Below are 18,769 nucleotides of genomic sequence, written 5' to 3' on the forward strand. Positions count from 1 at the left end.
GAGCTCATTTAGGGAGAATTCCTCCACTCCCACCCCCCAGCTCCAGCACTGGTGACGACTCATCTACAGCTGTCTTCTGGGGCATGAGGCCTCAGAGCAAGACTACAGTGGTCTCCATGAGGGACCCTGCTTGGCACACGAGGAATTAATATGAGGAGCCAGGTCCCTTAAGCACGGTCAGGTCATCTGAAAATATGCTCCAATGTCCCACCCAACAAAGGTGGCCGAAACAGAACAAGAGAGACCCAGGCAGGAATCTAAGTATCACTGGGTTTTCCTTAGTTAAAATTATTCATCTTCTCCTGAAATTTTATCTCACATCTGCAGCAACTACTTGAGAACATCCTCTTCACTGGCTCACTCCCCTGTGTCATTTCTGGTATTTTTGGTTATTTAATACAGGGTATATATATATATAGGCGTTTGGCCAGTGACAGGGATCAAACCGTGGACTTTGGTGTTGTCAGCACCACACTATAACCAACTGAGCTAACCCACCAGCCCTAAGGCTATTTTTATATATACAACTACTAATATTTTAATCTATCTGAAAAACTGTTTTAACTTTCATGAATTCAACAAAATAGTGATTCATAAGGCAACACATCAAGCACCATAGTTTTGCAACTAGAAAGAAATTTACCATGTATTGCATATTAGTCAAAAGAAAACAGAATTTCTAAAAGCACCTCCGTGTCAGCTTACAATTAGATATCTAGAAAAATATGATGCAGTTTATTATACTGGTGATGCGGAAAATAAAACACTGAAGAAACCCTGGAATGAGTGTTAAAAGTATCAAAGGCCCAGTGAGCGACCTGAGAAGCATTTACATTACCTAGGATGGTCGCTGCTCATTTAGACTGAGCCATTTGTAAAGACTGGCGCCATCCCCCCGTCCCCAGCAAATGACACTTCATGCAGAAAGCTACATTTGACTGCCCAGTTCTCATTTTCCAAAGGTCATTTTAAAAACGGTCCGCTTAGATACCTAAAAGCACTGCCTGTTTTTCTATTTTCCTCTCCAGTAATTCTTTCAAACTGTCCTCTCTGTGCTTGAAGTATAAGTAATCAGAAAAAGAGGGCCCCCGCCGGGCGCTCGCAAGGGCCCTGAGGCTGAGGCGCTCGTCCCTGCGGCCGCGCTCCCTCCCCGGGCCGCCCTCGGCCCCCCGCCGGCCCTGGCTCCGCTGCTGCCGGGCTCCCCCGGGCACCTCCGCCTCCTGCTCGCAGGTGGCCCCCCGCGCCTCCGGGGCCTGCTCGGGCGTGGCAGACACGTCCCGGGGCGCGCAGGGCTGCTGGCTCCGGGGGGCCGGGCCAGGGCTGTCGGGCCGCACCTCGCAGCCGTTGTCGTCGTCGTGGTCGTCGTCCTCGTGGCAGGGGCTGCCCCTGGCGCTCTCCTCGTCCGACGGGAACGCGGGCCCCGTCGCCAGGCGCTTCTGGGAGAGGTCGAAGGGCTCCTCCTGCTCCAGACTCCGCACGACGCCGCTCTGCGCCAGCGCCATTCGCCCCCTTCCCAAACCTGCGGGAGCGGAGGGAGAGCTCAGGCGTCCGGGAAGAGCAGAGGAATCGGGCGGGGGTGGGGCCCAGGCCCTTCAACCTATTCTGATCGTGCATTTAAAAATTAAATAATTCCCAGTAAGGGTGTGGACATGGGAGGCTTGTCACACAGAGTGTGTAAATCGGGCTAACCCCTTGGAGGTGAATCTGGCAACATGCAACGAAGCTTCAAAAATGAGATCTGACTGATTATGCCACTGAGAATTGAAACTATGAAAAATAAGCAGGCAGGTACACAAAATGTATGCGTAGGGATGCTCACCCCCACATTTTTTATTATGTGAAAACAATTTTTGTATTTAATGGTAGAGATTTGGTTAAACAAATAATGGCACCTCCATATCATCAACTATGTGTAGGTGATATAGAGACCTACTAACGATCATAAAAAGGTATTCTCGGGCCGAGCCCGTGGCGCACTCGGGAGAGTGCGGCGCTGGGAGCGCGGCGACGCTCCTGCCGCGGGTTCGGATCCTATATAAGAATGGCTGGTGCACTCACTGGCTGAGTGCCGGTCACGAAAAAAGACAAAAAAAAAATAATAATAAAATAAAAAATAAAAAAAAATATAAAGGTATTCTCTCTATATTTTAAATAAAAAACATATATATATATTTATAGTGCAGACCCAATTTTATCTCTCTGTCTCTGTATCTGTGTGTGTATCAAAATGTGTCTGGAAGGATGTATGCCAAATCTCAAAATTGATGATGAATTCTGTATTCCAAGTACATTTTCTTTTCTATTTTCTTATTTTATTTGTCACAGTGAGCATATGTCTTACCATAAGAAAAAAATAAAGCATTAATAAAGGTATTTTCATTTTGAAAAAAGCAGATTCCATTTGTGGTGAGGAAGACACTCCATGACCCTGACCCCTGTGCATACACAGAGAGGGCACAAAAGGGTTCTCTGAGGTGTTCACAAAGCGCCTGTGTCCCACCACAAGTGTCCCCGTCACGGGCAAAGTGATTTAAGAGGGTCTCACTTCAGTTTTGGTTTGAGGGCCTGTAGGGAATGGGCTTTTCAGCAGCCTACAGATAGGTGGTAGTATTCCATTTGATCCAATCTCTAAGGCCTCTACCTGTGTTGAGCTAACAGCAGGCCCTGAGGAACAGGCCAGGACACTGAAGAAGAGAAACAGGAGGGGAGGAGCCCGGGGGGGAAGCCAGACCATGCTTCTGGAGTGGGGTGCAAAAGGAAAGGTAGGGGGCCCTGCTGCCAACCATTTTCCACTTGATACTGTCGGGCAGTGAGGCAGTCTGTATCTTTAATCTTGTTGGGGGACAGAGAGATTCTTTTTAATTTTTCTAATCATTTTTGAGCCATTTCAAAAACTAGAGTGAAAAAAATGCTAATAGCCTTTGTAGATGAAAATACTAAAATTGTTGAAAGTCTGTTAGAAATTTTCAAAGCAACCTTCTGATATACAAGGGTCTTCAAAAGGTTCAGGGGTCTTCAAAAGGTTCATGGAAAGATTCGTATTATCCTTTAATTCGATTTTTCCATGAACTTTTTGAAGTGCCCTCATGTAGTGATGCTCTTTATCTTTCCAGATGACAGAGCCTCTAGGAACCTTTTAGGATATGAGCGTGAGTGTGGAGTAGGTCATTGTGACCAGGTCAGGCTTTTAGCTGGAGGGCTGTCTCCTCACTGCCTCGTGTATCTCCCATCCTGGCAACTGAGTAAACTTCACCTCTTCTGGAAAAATCCAGGCCTAACTTGGGAAGTGGCTTAGGCAACTAGAGACTCAATGATTAATTCAGGAGAAAAATGTTCTCAGGAAAAAAATCCCTTTTTTTTTTAAGCAGAATTTTTTCACAATTTTTTTTGCACAAACTCCAACCCTTGTTTCGTGATGACCACAGTTCCCTATCACACAGGAAACATCATAAACTCAGTGGGTGTGGTGGACAATCTGAAAGCTACAATTGCTTTGTTTCGTGCTGTCTGCACCGGTGTGCATCTTGTTTATGAATATCTGTGCCCGTTTGACCACCTCTTTTGTAAGGGGGTGGAAGATGCAACAAACACAAACAAATTGCTCCATGTTTTTGCCTAAGGTATTGAGCACTGGCTTGATTCAGAAATACTTGAGTTGGAATCCCCGTTCTGCCTTCAGACTTGCTTTCTGACCTTGAGCAGTTTATGTAATACCTCTTGGTTTTGGTCTCCTCTTATATAAAATGAGAATAACACAGTCTCTTTCATGGACTTGTGGGATAAGCAATACTGTCCCTAAAATGTCTCACCCTGTGCTTTGATCATACCAATATCAAAAAGCATTTAATCTGATTTTGTAAATTACATGTAAAACTCTCTTTTCTCCCCACACGGGCAAAGATGGTCCAATTTGCCTCATACCTGCCACTGCATGTAGCTCATTACATTGAACAGAGGTGCATTTATTGCCTGTTTATTGAAGGACTGGTTGGTTAGGTGGCTAAGGAACAACCCTGCTGAATTCAATAGATCTGGAACATAAACTCTTCACTGCTAAGGGCTCTGGGACTGAGAAAATAAAGGAGGTGAGAATTTTTCATTAGTTCAGTGAGGACTCAGTGGGGAAGATGTAGCCCCTGCTCTCTGCGTATGGGCCAATCTGCCCTAACCAAGAAGGAAAATTGTCCCTGGGTGTATTTGTTTGTGCACAGGTGGGGGAAAGCTAGCCTGCCACAAACACACTTCTGGTGACAGCAGAACTTGCAGGCCTGTTTTTTAAAAAGGAAAGAAAATTACGTGCCCTTTAGCAGTGACACGGTGAAGTGGATACGATAGAGGCTGTAGAACTGGAAAGATCTAGGTTTAATTCCTGACTCTGCCACTTTTCAGTTGAGCAATTTTGGGCAAATTAATCTCTTGAAGCCTCAGTTGTTCTATCTGTATACTCCCCTTTTTGACAAGAATCACCCCCTAAAGTAACACCCCATAAAAAAAAGTTCCACTCCCAGTTGTCACCCATTGGACTGTGTAGTGTGGGGCTTACCGGATGAGCGATTACCTTGAGAGTGAAGGCCCCGCTCCATGACCCCGTGCTTGACCTTCATGTGGCGCGTCAGGTTCCCCTTCAGGGTGAATTTGCTCGGGCAGTAGAGGCACTTGAAGGGCTTGCTGTCTGAGTGCAGGTGCATGTGGCCCATCAGATTGTGCATTCGGTTGAATTCCTTCCCACACAGCTGTTGGAGACAGACGAGGAGAACACAGGTTACTCTGCCAAGGCAAACCCACATCCAAGCCCATGGAGGACAGACGTGCTGTGACCCACAGTGCTTCCACTGTGTTTGAATCTTGGCATTTTAAACTACTTCCAAGGATAACATCCCCCTGGAAGTCAGGAGGGGGCAGGATTCTGCCCACACTCAGAGATGGAGCAGGGAGGGAAGGATTCGTGAGATTTGTTTCTAGTGTAAAAGGATCTTTAAACTCAAGGTAAAAAGTGCAAAGCCTGTAAAGCTTCTTTTAAATACAACTTTTGGAAAAGGAGAAGAGCTGATCTTAAAAGCAGTTGCTCAAAGTGCACTTCAATTTAGTAATAAGAATATGATTACATATTTAATATTTATGGAATATTAACAATACGAAGCCATGTTCTAAGTCGGCCATGGAATATCTCACTCTACTCTCACATCAATCCTATGAGATCATTGCTGTATCACCCCCATTTTATATATGGACAAACTGAGGGCTTATGTCACTTGGCCAAGACACACAGCTCGTGGGTGCTGGAGCTGGGATAATGAACTCAGGCCATGGGACAACAGAGGCCACATGGGACAACCATCACACCATACTGGGTCCCCTCAGGCCACAATATAACTCTTCTGTTAGATTGTATCAGGCAGTCTAATTTTTTAATTTGCTATTTTATTTAATTTGCTTTTCTAATTTTTTAATTTGCTAATTATTGGAATAGATTTCAAAGTTAAAAGGAACAAAGAGACATCTAAGGAAGAAGTTTGTCTTTTTTCTGGGTAGAAATTTGAAGTAGTGAGAGTATAATCCCAGGTATACAAAAATTAAATGTGTTTTATCCATTTGTTTTTCATTCTTTGTCTCTATCTCCTTCAAAGTGCAAATATGTGATGAACCACAACAGTGGTCCTCCAACTTCTTTTGGAAGAGCAACATCTTCTGTTCAAAGACAATGTATGAAGATGCAGAAAGTACAACAGAAGCAGCTGCTCTGGGGCGCTGTTTTGTCCCCAAGCCTTAGTAGGGCAGGGTTTGGAAACGCTAGCCCTGCCTCAGCTGTGCTGTGAGGAACGCAGAGAAGGGATAGTGTGTTCGCACCTGGGCAGAGTGTTGGGTGGTTGGGGCAGTGACATGCAGTGAGAGAAGACACAGAGAGAGGACTCGGGGTACAGCGTCCGCTGAGGCTTATACCAGCTTTCCTTTCTCACTGAGATATATTGTCAGGGCCAATGCTGGGGATTCTGGATTGAATTTTTATTAACGGAGGCAGCATTTTCTTCAGATGGCTATGGAAGGTGAGAGTTGAGCTGGCCCTGGAAGAACAAGTAGATCTAATAAATGGTGATTTGGGGAGATCAGCCTAAAAGGGTGTTGGGTGGTAAGAGGAAGGCAGCCTGGGATTACATGTTTGCCCCAGATAAGTCACATAGGGATAATGAACTTCCGGTTCTGTATTTCTGAATGATTCATATTTGGGTTTTTTTCCCTTTTTGCTTCCTTCATAGCAAGGATGAATTTGGCACGCTGGGTGGGATTCCAAGCTCAGCATCCAGAGTGCCTGCTCACCACATTCATTTGGAAATGGTGACCCCAGAGGAAAGGAGGATGAGAGAGCTGATGTAATTCCAACTCCCCAAGAGAAGCGATATGGGGGATGGGTACTTGTTTTCTTATGTTCTCAATAGAGATAATCTATTAAGATATATCAATCTGTGCCTTAGGTTTGCTGATGTGTAAAAGTTCTGGTAGACTTATATTTATTAGGTTCATTCACCCACTTCATCGTGGCTGAGCAAAAAATCTTTGAATATGGAAATATTTCATTAGGTGTTGCCAGTCGTGGGTCATTTTTAGAAAAAGCATCCCTTATTTCGTTTGTGGGATGGTTCCTGATTATTTGAAGTGATGCTGCTGCTGCAGCTGCTGAGCATAACTAGTGCTTCAGTCCCTACTTATTTCAGATGTCCCCACCCAGGAGACTGCTCCGTCTGCCTTTTTATTGTATTCTCTGCCCAGTGTCAGCTTGGCACAAGATAGGTCCTCAGTCAGCATCTGTTGAGGAGTAAAGCAGGGGGACGCATCACAGCAGCAGAATTGATCAAAGATGCAGCCCTGGGTGGTTAAGCACAGATGTGAAGCGGGAGAGGAGCTGAAGGCTGGAGGGTCAACTGGGCGACTGCCCTAGTCCAGGCATGAGTGGGCCTCAGAGCTCATGGAAAGGAAGCAATGGGTGCTTCAGCACTTGGCTCCCACGGTGGGAGAAATTCCTCTTTTAGTTATTTTCTGTGGTTGCTGAGGTATTAGAAGCTGGATTGGTCTGAAGCATTTTGTAAAGGAGATAGAACTTTAGCCTAGCCTTGAAGAATGTGTAGCGTGCCTTTGTTTTTGTTTTGACACAAGGATAAAGTCTCTTTGTTAGATATTCTCAGACACTTCAGTCAACCTTACACCAAGGTAATGGTTACTGTTGTGATAACAATTGCCTGCTTATTGCTGCCATACCTGCTGGGACTTTGGGGTCAGCACAGACCCTGCAATTCACCTGCCCAAGGTCCCATTCATCACCCTCCCCCAACTCCATACACAGAGATGTGGCTCATCATAATGGTGTTTGGCACCCTAAATGGTGTCCCAGGCAGTGTCCAAGGCGAGGGCCACTTTCCTTTTCTTTTGTGGCCAACCTCAGTATCAAGCACAGGGCCACACACATAGTACACTTAATAAATATACAAGTATTTGATTGGGGGAATGAACAAACAAGTCAGGAAAATATCATGACTTCATGCAAAAATCCTAAAAAGCAGCCATCACCAGCTCTCTTCCTTCCCTGCACTACACCTACACACATTAGTTTGCAAACTAAAATCCTCAGTGGCAGGATAGAGTCAGTTAGCTCAGGACCAGATGTCCTTGGGCTCCATTCACATCTCAGTGGTAGGTACTTAGCTTCTTCCCCTCAGCCCCGACCCTTCCAAAAAGTATTTTTGTCCTTGTCCAGAACATTTGATGTCTACATCTCTCTCTGAGGACTGTCCTCACGGGACAATACACAAGTGTATAAAGGTATGTTAGTCTGTGAAATTAAGAGAGAGACCTCTCAGACACTGTCAGTAAAGAGGAGCCAGAGAAGAGGACGGGGTTTGAAATGGGAGCTCCAAGCAGAACTGTCACAGTGGATGGGGGACTTAGATGGGAAGGAAAAAGAATGGTTGAGAAGGAATCACCAAAACTCTAGTTTCTTCTCCAGGGAAAAGCACAAAGGCCTCCTTTAATCATGAGATGAGAAGCTAAGAGCTCGCCTAACTTGGGGCTTGCTGAATCATCTCCTGCCAATGTCTGTGGACATTGAAATAGGGGTGGTGTCAGTGCAGGAAACCACTGGAGTGGCGAGGACTCCAACTTCATCCTCCAGGTGGTCACCTCCACCGGCTTGTTTGAATTCTCATTTGCTCTAATGAGCAGCATCAGTGTGCCTCTGACCTTGAATCGCAGCTTCCCCATCTACCCACTTTTTAAGAAGGAGGTAGGCCCAAAAATTTAATAAAAAATTGAAACAAATATTTGGAACTGTACTTTAAAAATGGGTTGCACGGATCATTATGCTTGGAGACGGCAGAGCAGAGGTGGCGGTGACAGCACAGGATAGAGAACTTGCTCCATGTTCTCTTCTGTGACATGTTGATTATAATCATTGTTCCTTGTGAAGTTTGTTGTGAGACTCAAATGAGATAGTTCATGTAAAGAGCCTGGCAGCCAGTAGAAGCTCAGTAAATATTAGCACTTATTACTATCATTATCTCGTACATAGTAGACTCTTACATTCCAGAAATAGAAAGATCTTTTAAGATGAGGGTGCTGTCTTTTTAAACCAGATTATTTGGAGGTAATATTAAAGGAAGGACCAAATGAGGAATCCTCTGGGTACGCCTTCCCGGTTACTTGAGGCCTCATAGAAATGCAGGCAATCGTGCCCGACCCAGCACTGGGCAATGTGGCTGGAAAGAGAAGACTCAGCCCAGAGCCCATCAACTGGCTTCCCAGTCTTCGGTTTGCCCTTTGAACAGCTGGTAGATGCCCTGTTTGCTCCTGGCCTCCTGGCCTGGCTCCCTGGAGCCCTTTCTCTCCCCATCCAGGGCCTCAGGCACTTCCCACCAGCAGCCCCCGCGACGATGCTGCCGGCCAGCAGCCACAGAGAGGGAGAGGTCACTGTGGGCAGAGGCAGGGGATGGCAGCGAGCAGCCACTTGGCTGGGGCCAGAGGCCCACAAAGCCAAGGAGAAGCACACCACCATGCTCCAACCCTCCTGATATGAGCTTCAAAACCGAGATGCACCAGGAAACCTGTGTTTTCCTCTTCTGAGAGAAAAGGTCAAAGAGCTGTGGCCTGTAGCTGAGGAGAATGGCCTCTGCTAAACTGCCTTTCCCTTACATTCTCCTCTCTCTCTCTCCTTTAATAAGAAGGGTGTTCCTTTCCTCAAAGGGAGAGAGAGGGAGGGAGGGAGAGAGAGACTGTAAACTGTCCAAAAGGACCGTGAGAAAACAGGAAGCTTTGAAAAGTACAAGAGAAAGCAAGATGAAATCTATTTGCAGGCGGCCCCTGGGGACATGTGAGGCATTGTTAGGCAGGCAGCTCATACAGCTATATCCTTCCTTCTGCTGAGGAGGGCTTTGCTGCCAAAAGGCTGCTATCTGGTCACTGCCTTAACCCCCTCAATGCCAGCCTGCAAACCCTGACCCCAACACTGGGGCCTCAGAGTACCTCAACTGGTTTCTCCCCTTTTGGAGCATCAAAAAGCTTGAGGGGGAAACAGAGCCAGTTTGGCAGTGTTGGTGGGGACACTTTTCAGGGAGACCTCATCCCTCTATTAACAGCTCTGTCTCCAGTCCTTATCCTCTGCTGCAGATGACCTGGTGATTCATAACTTAGGCAGCTCCTGGCTTCACCCATCTCAAAAGAGAATTTGTCCCGGAAATTCTGGATGGCTGCTTTTCCTGGACAGGTTTCCCAAAGACAGCAGCTGGTTCTTTGCTATTATGGAGTGCGGCCGCTACAAGGACAGTATCCAAATCAACGCCTGTGTGCTTACGCAGAATCTGGGAAGCATATTTCTGAAACATGGCTTAAGTCTACAGGCTCAGGTCTCTGGAAAAACTCCAGCTGGCTCCTAGAAGCAAGGAGTCCAGAAGTTGAGCCAATAGCAAAAGAGCCCAGAAGGGCAGTAATTTTTTTATAAGGGGGGGAAAAAAAGAAACATAGAATGGAAACCTTTTCTCTCTTTAATTTTCCATCGTATTGTTAAAGCCTAATCCCACAGTGAGTGAACATTTCTGCCTGCTAGGGACAGCTGTTTCCACTGAGCTCAGGACCGGAGAAAACTAGTTCATGACAGGAGGAGGGATTTATGTCAGAAAGAAATTTTAATGATGAGAATCCTAAGAAATTAGAATCTGTTACTAAAAGAATCTTCCTTGCTGCAAGACCTTGGTTAAAGGAGATAGTGCTAACTCTTGGTGTGTGGCTGGAGCGAGGCCTACCTCTTTTTTCCAGCCACGTCAATTGTGTGCAGGAATAACTCTTCCCTGTTACCATGAGAAAGCTCAAGTTTAGTTAGCTGGGGCTGTTCTCCAACATCACCATGCAGTCAGCCAGCCAGTGATCTCGGATGGCTATGAATTTCACAGCAATAAGCAAGTGGCCCTTCATCCCTCTCCTAACTCCCAACCCCCCAACAACCTCCACCCACGGCCAGATTTCCAAAAATCCAGCACCACACAGATAGGAAGCAAGGTCCACAGGACACCATCTTGAGGTGGCCCATCCCACAGTGGGATCTGAAGCTAGTTTACAAACACAAAGGGCCTTGTTACATAGCCTTTATCCTCAGACATGCCCTGAAAGTCTTTTGAGATGAAGAAGGCTGATGGTACATAAAGGAGGGGGACGCTTTGCAAGGAGATGGGGACAGGGACAGGAAGAACCTGGCAGTATGCTTCTGGCACTTTCCAGGAGACAGGGAGCTCTGGGTCAAGGTAACTGAAATCTGTTCTTGTTTCAGAAATGTATAAGAATGGAGAAGGACCACCTAATTTTGGCCAAAAATGCCCTATAACATCCATTACTATTATCTTTTTTTTTTTTTTGGTCTAATGATAGATACCCTCTAGGCAGCCTCCTGACCTAAAGTGTGGTCTCCTGAGAGGACTTACCCACCAGGAAGAAGTGACCTCTGAAAAAGATCAGTCCAATTCCTATGCCAAGCCCATCTCCTATTGTAAAGTACAAACTACATTGTTTCAAATCTGGCATTCCGTTTTATAAACCACTCTCTCATGGGATCTGATGGTGTGGACCAGGCTCCCAGAACCTAGTTAACCCTCAATGCAGAGGTGTAATGGAGTTTCTGAACTGTAAAGCTGTCAGATGCACTTTGAGCCATGGACGGTGCACTGTCATTGGGATGGAGGATGAGGGGCCAGTCGTTGGGGAAGGAAGGGCTGAAATACCAGCCAGGTTGGCTCGCTGCATCATTGGTCCAGGCTGCAGTGCACTGTGCAGTCTTCTGTGCACTGGCATGAGAGAGAACCCTCTAGATGCTCAGATACTACCTGGTCTAAGAAATCCTCCAGGCCCCTCTAGAACTGCCTCTGTACCCCTAAATCACATACAACCTGCATTGGCTCTGCCCCCTGATAAATCTCTTGATTTCAGGGATATTTTCTGCCTGGTTGTACCACTACTGCTAGACCAGAATTGATGAAGTGGAGGTGGGAGATGGCCGGATTGGACAGGGGTGGATTTTTAGGGGACAATACACTATGCTAAATAGCTCTCTTTATATTTTAACAACTTTACTCCACTACCAGTTGATAAGATAAAAGATACAGTTAATGCTTGAAGCCTGAGAGTAAACTCAACTCAAGCAGTGGAGAATGGCAGAGACCTTCCTCACACTTTCATTACAGCAGACAGTAACCCTTTGTAGGAGGGAACCTCTCTGTTAACTGTGCAGTGCTCTTTGGGCTCAATGAAGAAGACAAATCCAAGAAGTGCCTGAAGAGAGAAGAGGTGGTCTGTGGAGTCCACGGCCTCATGCAGCCACGGCTGGCTTCACCGGTGTGCCACACAGGATCCCATATTCAAAAGGGTCATGAGTGCACTTTAATCCTCTACTTTCACCATCTTGAAATTCTTAACAATGTCTGAACAAGGGGCCTTACCTTTCCATTTTGCACTGGGCCCTAACCATTGTGCGGCCATCCTGCGTGAAGTTTCCTGCCCCTTTAGCTTGGCTGACTCAAGATGGACATAAATTGACTTTCAAACCACTGGGAACTTGAGGAAAAGGAGGGGAAACAGAAGTGGGTGGCAGGAAAAGGCTGGAGGGAAAAGCCTCCCTCTCCCACCTCCGGACAATGCCCACACAGGTCTAGGGAAGCTCTGGTTCCTGACCCCTCACCCCGTCCAGGAGTTGCCAACACAGGAAAGAAGGCAGCTTCACAGGGGGTTCTTCAAGTGGGGGACATGCTGCAGAGGGATTAAAGCAGGATGCAGGGAACCCTGCTTCAGGAATATGGATCAACCAAGAGTATCATTCAGACCCCATCAGATGTGCAGTAACAGAGGGCAGGAAGACTTACTTTTCAAAAAGAAGGGCTATGGTGATATCTGAATGTGGTAATTTCCCTCTTCTTCCCCCTCAGCCCTCTCCTCCTGACTGGGATGACACTTACCAGTACATTCCAATCGTGAGCAAGATTCCTTCTCATTTTAGAAGTGGAGAAGGAAAACGATGTTGGGGGTGGGGACAGCCTTGGGAAGCCCAAGCATTTGTGACTAACACCAGTCAGTACCTTGGGCTTTACCAATCTCCAACTCACACATTTTCTCAGCTGATGAAATAAAAACCCAACCAAGTTAATCTGACACCACAGAGATTTTAACAAAGATGCTCAATCCCTGTGCAATATGGTACTTAGAAGTAAGTGAAAAACATTTCAGATGACTGTGCTCAGTTAGTCCTCGGCCCGAGCAAGCTCTTCTGAAGTCCTCTGAAGGATTAGCTTTGGAATCCCTTTCCTCCTCTCTGGGAGGCCTGCCCTCAAATTATATGGCTCAGCCCAAATGTCAGGAGGGGAGTAGGAGAGGAGGGAAGGAAAGGGGACTATGCTGGAAGTTTCTCTGACTCCTTTCTGTGTACTACTCATTGACTTGTACGGGGAGAAGGGCTGCATCTGGTCTGTCCTCTCTGGAACAGGTGCTCCCCACAGCACCTTCATCCTTTAACAACCTCCTTCTCCAAAGGGGCCTTCCACCCTCAGACCTTCCCCTACCACCTGCCTCCACCCCCAGGCCCTGATGACACAGTGAGACCAAGCAGGGCAGGCTCCCAGGGCTGGTGTGAGCGTAGGAGATGTAGAAAGAGGGAAAGAGCGCAGATGGGACTGGGGTTGGCTGTGGACCTACTCTGAGCCTCAGTGGCCCCATTGATGAAATGGAATAGAAGGTTCCCTGGGGACCCGCCCCCATAGGGCATTTGCTCAATCCTGGTCCTCCCTTTCCGCCCTCCTCCCAGGGCCCGCTGCCCACCTTGCATTTGAAAGGCTTCACATCAGAGTGGACGATCATGTGCGCCTTGAGGGTCTGCTTCTGCACGAAGCTCTTGTAGCAGAGGTGACACTGGTAGGCGCGGATGTTTGTGTGGATCAGCACATGTCTCTTCATGTTGGCCAGCAGGGTGAACTCCCGCCCGCAAATCCCACATTTGTGCTCCTTCACGCCCTGCAGAAAGGCAAGATTCAGAAAAGTGGTGGTGAACAGGTAACCTGCCTTCATCAGAATTACAGGCTTTCTTTTCCTCTCTGCCGCATAAATCCACCAAGAGTTTGGTAGTACCTGAGTTCCAAATGGTGTAGCTTTAGCCTTGGTAAAGGTGTTGATTACATAATCTTTTTTTTTTCCCTGAAAACCATAAACTAGTCTACGGCCATACCACCCTGAACGCGCCTGATCTCGTCTGAAAACCATAAACTAACTAGACCACTAGGGGAAAAGACAGTCATTGCTTTTGTTGCTCCTGTTGCTGCTGGGGTTAATTCTGCATTAACAGTTCTCAGGGATTAATAGGATTTTAGTAAGAGCACTGTGGAATGACATGCGAAACGAGTCTATAATCCAGCTTTCATGACAATGAAAAAATAAAAATAAAACCTTCTAAACTGATATTATCATTTCTTATATGAAAACCAATGTCCTCTTGAGTGCTCATTAATGGGCTTGAAAATCCCAGAAGAATAGCTCGCATCCACACTTCTATGAATTACAACTTGATAATCGCCCTCTTGAGTTGGTCCCCTGGGTTCCCACAGGCCATACTGACATCTGTGTGACATGGTTATGAAGCTTCCTCTAAGCCAGCTCTCTCCTATAGAGAAATTTGGCAGGGGACAGCTTTCTGAGTTAGAAAAAAGGACAGGAGGCTGTTTGTGGAGAAGTGTTTGAATATGTAAATACCAATGCCCTCAACTGAGAGCATTTCCAGGACTCAGCTTGAGTAGAGCATTAGCTAACCCTGACTTAACCATCACTTCCTCGATAAGGTCTTTGCCAGAAATCTTGACCCAGAATGACCTCTGCGAAGGAAAACTTAGAGAACCATGGCACCAAAACAACGGTTATTACAGGATTAAAACAAGTTAATTAACAACTGTGCCTTATAAAATCCATAATGCCTGGTATCCCTAAGGAGGGAGGGATTCTAAACTCAGCCCTGACTCTCTTTGCCTAGATTTCTATTTCTTTAATTTGGGGCATGAAAGTACCACTCCTCAGTTCTGGTGAGCCCATGGCACTGCAGGGTGGACTCAGGTCTCTGCCCAGCTATTTACTGGCTGCATAACTTTAGACAAGTCCTGTGGCCTTTCCTGGTGAAGGCTTCTCATCTCAAGAGGAAGTGGTAGGTCACGAGAACCCTGGGGTTCTTCCCAGCTCCAACACTCTCTAATCTAGACGGTTGCAGATGAGTATGGATTTATGCTAATAAAGAGATCTAGGAATCAATCTCCTTTAAAAATTAAATTTTAACGCCCTTATAAGAAGATGAATTTTTTAAATGTATTGCATATTCAAACAGTGAGTTTTAAATTATGAAATTAATGAAAAATATTTTCTTGATGGGTTTCAAAATTCACATCAGCATCTTTCTTGTCTCAAGATTTTCTCTGGGCTTGGCTATATGTATGATCCAGTGGTCCTGGGACCAAAGAGAAGTCTTTACTTATCACTGTTTTCAGAATTCTTCAAAGAGAATTCTGTGTCCAAAGTTTGATTCCCATGTGAGCTTGCCTAAAAGGCAAATGAATAGGAATTTGAACACAGCTTTGGGGCAACAAAGGAAGCTGTTGTGTCTCTGATAGGACCAGTGAAATCACAGAGAGCGAGCCTCGAGCCTCGGGGTGGTAAGGCGAGGAGGGGGTAGGGGATGGAAAAGGGGACGTCTTGACCGTAGAGTGTTCAAGACCCGTGCTGGTGGCAGATTCCTGAGTGAGCTCCCCGTGCCTCCATGCCTTCATCTGCCAACTGGGAGTAGGTCTTAGAGTTGCTGAGAAGTAAATGAGGATTAAATGAAAAGTAAAACAGCTGCCATAGAGCACGTGTTCAATAAACACTACTGCTCGCTGTTTGCATTTTGTTTCCTAATTCAAATTAAACTTATTTCAGACTCCAGGTTGTTTCTCCCATTTTGACTTCATTTTCTACTATCTTACCGAATCTATTTCTTCTAAAATGCACCTTTGATTCCTTTCCCACATATGCAGGAGGCCCTGAAATAAGCAAATGGTCCCCTTTGTGGCTATGTATCAGCCTAGGTCCTTTGTTGATGGTTCCTGTACTTGGCAGGTGACTCCCCTCTGGATGGTATCTACAGGTGCTTTTTGTAGGGCAGGAGCTGTTTGTGCAGAGCCCACAAGGCAGCCACACATTCCATCTCTGCTGCAGAGCCAGAAAATGCCCGGTGTTTTGTCCTAACCTAACAAATGAAACCCATTATAGCAGCATAGAAACATTATCCCAGCTGGGCAAAGTCCTCCGCTGACCTTTCAGAATGAAAGAATGTTTTAGAAATTCTTGTCAGCAGTCTTTCCTGCCGAGAAAACCACCTGAGGTCAAGGGTGTGAGGGTAGAGGTCAGTGGAGCAAAACTCCCCTCTCAGAAGCTCAAAGCAGACCCAAGTCAGCTTTGCTGGGGTAAGGTTTCAGGGATGCCACTAGGGCCTTGTTCTAGTTCAGCTTAATGACTCCAGGCTTTGGTTATAAATTAGGCTGAACTTAGACCCTTGGGCCTGTATTTCTCCTTGAAAACCTGAGGAAGATAAAACCAACCCAAATAGAGAAGGATGCTTTCTCCCGCCTCCTACCATACAAAGCACAGGGCACTGAACCCAACTAGGTAGGGGCTCAACCTGGGGAAGCATAGACCCTGCTGGATGGGTCAAGCCCTGCTCCCCTCAGAGCCACCTGCATGTCAAGCCGGTCTTACAGGTGGTGGAGAAAACAAACCAAAAGGTAGCCAGTGCTTTAGTAGCAAACAACCAAGAAAATTCTCTAGAAGAAGGTTTTCACTGGCATATGCCAGGCATAGAGGTGATCTAGGGTTTGAGGACACACTCATGCTAGTTCCCTGGCTGAAGTTTCTGGAAGCAAAATTCTAGGGATTCTTGGGGGCTAGGAAGCAACAGCATGACCACCATCTGTGCCCTCCATCCTTCCTCGTCCTCCCCTCCGGATGTCTGTATTATCTATTTCTAGGCCCACCGTGGACTCCAGAATGCTGACTGGGGAAAGGGCTCTCCTCATTGCCTCCAATTTAAAGGTGAGGAAGAATCTCAGGGCTCAGGCAGGGGAGCCCCTTGCCCAGGGATGCGCAGCTCCCGGGCGCCCAGGTGGGAGGCGCACGGTCCCGGCGCCGGTGCCCAGGGCTCGGCTGGCTCTCCCCGAGGCCCGCCCGGCCGCCCGGGGCCCCGCGGTACCTTGTGCGTGAGCGAGTGCTGCTTGAGGTGGTGCGGCTGCACGAACTCCATGCCGCACTCGGAGCAGATGTAGGGCCGGATGTCCCTGTGCTTCATCATGTGGTTCTGCAGCTGGCTCGGGTACTGGAAGGTCTTGTCGCACTCGGAGCAGTTGTACTGGATGGGGCCCCGGTGCGTGGTGAGGTGCCTCTTCAGCTGGGCCAGCGTGGGGAAGTCGAGGCCGCACTCCACGCAGATGTTCTCCCGGCCGCTGGCGTGCTTGGCCTCGTGCGCCTTGAGCTCGCTGGGGTAGGCGAAGCCCCGGCCGCACACGCGGCAGTTGTGCGGCTTCACCTCGCTGTGCTGCATCATGTGGCGCTTCAGGTGGCTGGTCTGGGTGAAGGCCTTGTGGCACACCTGGCACTTGTGGGGCCGCGTGCCCTGGTGGGTCAGCATGTGCGTGTGCAGGTGGCTGAGCTGCTTGAAGAGCTTGCCGCAGCGGGCGCACGCGTGCGGCTTGATCCCGCTGTGGCCCAGGATGTGCGTCACCAGGTTGTACTTGGAGGTGTAGGACTTGTCGCAGGTGGGGCACTGCCAGCGCTTCTGCGCCCCGCCCACGTCCACGTAGTAGCTGTCGTCGATCTGCACGTTCACATCCACCCTCTCCACTTTCTGCTTGGTCTCCTCACTGTCCTGGGGCTCGGCTTTCCAGGGCAGCAGAGGCTCGGGGGGCTGCTTGGGCAGGAAGGTGTGCCGGCCGAAGGGGAAGGGCGCGGCCGAGGGCATGAAGAAGGGGAACACGAGGCCCGGGTGCACCTTGGGGTAGTACGGGTAGGGCGTGGGCAGGAATGGAGGGGGTGTCGGCTGGGGCCACACGGCGCTGGGCTTAATGGGCTCCTGCTTGACGGGTTTGGCCCCCAAGTGCTCCAGGGTGCGGTAGAACTGGAAGCCCACGTTGCACAGGTCGATCATCTGAGAGTCATACTTGGGGCGCGGGGGCTGCGGGAACAGCAAAGGCAGGCTCGAAGGGCCGTGGGTTTTGTTCTCCTCGGGGTGGAGGGCAAGAGCGGCTTCTTCTGCAGCGTGGCTATAGGGCATCTTTGTGGGCATGCTCTTCCGTTTCCGAGACCCACCTCCTTCGAAGACCCCAGGGAATCCGTCTAGGTCTCCCGGAGGAGGTTCATACCGAAACTGGGAGAAAGGCCCCCTGAGAGCCTCTGGGAAGGGGTGCCTTTGGGGAGCTTTCCCTCGGGAAGCCACTGGCTGCGGGCAGTGGGGAAAGGAGGGGGTCCTCTTCATACCCAAGTCGAAATGCACATCCTCATCTTTGATCATCTTCATTTCCTTCTGCATCCTTGGCAAATTTCCTTTAAAGAGAAATAAACTGATTGTGTGGTTTTGTTTTTGGTTTTCTTTTATTTTGTTTTAAATCCTATCTTCCCTTAAGGGTTTTGGCTACTAATCAGTACTAATTTTTGAAGAGTAATATTTGTTTCATATTGACGCTCACTTATCCTGGGGATATTCAAAACATCACTTTTCTTTCTCCTTGCAAACCCAGTTACTAATGAGGAAAGCACTGGCCTCCTGCGGTGGCACCCTGGGGCTGAATCAAATTGGGCTACAGTGTAAATCCAGCTACAACACCACGGGGGACAGGTGGGGCGCAGGGGGTTGGCGGGGGAGGCAGTGGACTTGTTTGGGAAGAAACCTGAGAACTCATGTGGTCATTGTCCCATTTAAGATGAGGGTGCCAAGGCCCATAGAGATGAAGTGACATGCTCAATATACACAGCTACTCAGTGGAGGGGTCAGATCTAGGGCACATTCTGCTGCAGCTTTTCATTCTGAGATGTAATTGCATCTGCTAGTGGTGATTTCAACGTGTCTTTTAGGGTCATTTCTTCTATATGGGAACCAGTTTTCACTGCTACTCCCATATTCAGGTCTTTGCTGTTGGAGGATGGGGCTATTTAAGGCCATGTAGGAGAAGGGGCTTTAATGCTCAACTCAGAT

The 18,769-nt window shown here is 47.8% G+C and overlaps 1 protein-coding gene across 1 annotated transcript in view; it reads right to left on the minus strand.

Moving 5' to 3' along the window:
• Positions 1–983: 983 nt before the first annotated feature.
• Positions 984–18,769, minus strand: part of ZNF366 (zinc finger protein 366) — a 60,841-nt gene continuing 43,055 nt past the window's right edge. Inside the window, exons 2-5 of the mRNA XM_063085072.1 lie at positions 16,775–18,120; positions 13,336–13,527; positions 4,559–4,733; positions 984–1,519 (exon numbers count right to left, since the gene is read on the minus strand). Of these exons, the coding sequence (XP_062941142.1) occupies positions 984–1,519; positions 4,559–4,733; positions 13,336–13,527; positions 16,775–18,106 (2,235 nt within the window). The 5' untranslated portion in view covers positions 18,107–18,120. The remainder of the gene's footprint in view (positions 1,520–4,558; positions 4,734–13,335; positions 13,528–16,774; positions 18,121–18,769) is intronic.

Source organism: Cynocephalus volans, chromosome 2, assembly GCF_027409185.1.
Source record: "Cynocephalus volans isolate mCynVol1 chromosome 2, mCynVol1.pri, whole genome shotgun sequence".
NCBI lineage: Eukaryota > Metazoa > Chordata > Mammalia > Dermoptera > Cynocephalidae > Cynocephalus > Cynocephalus volans.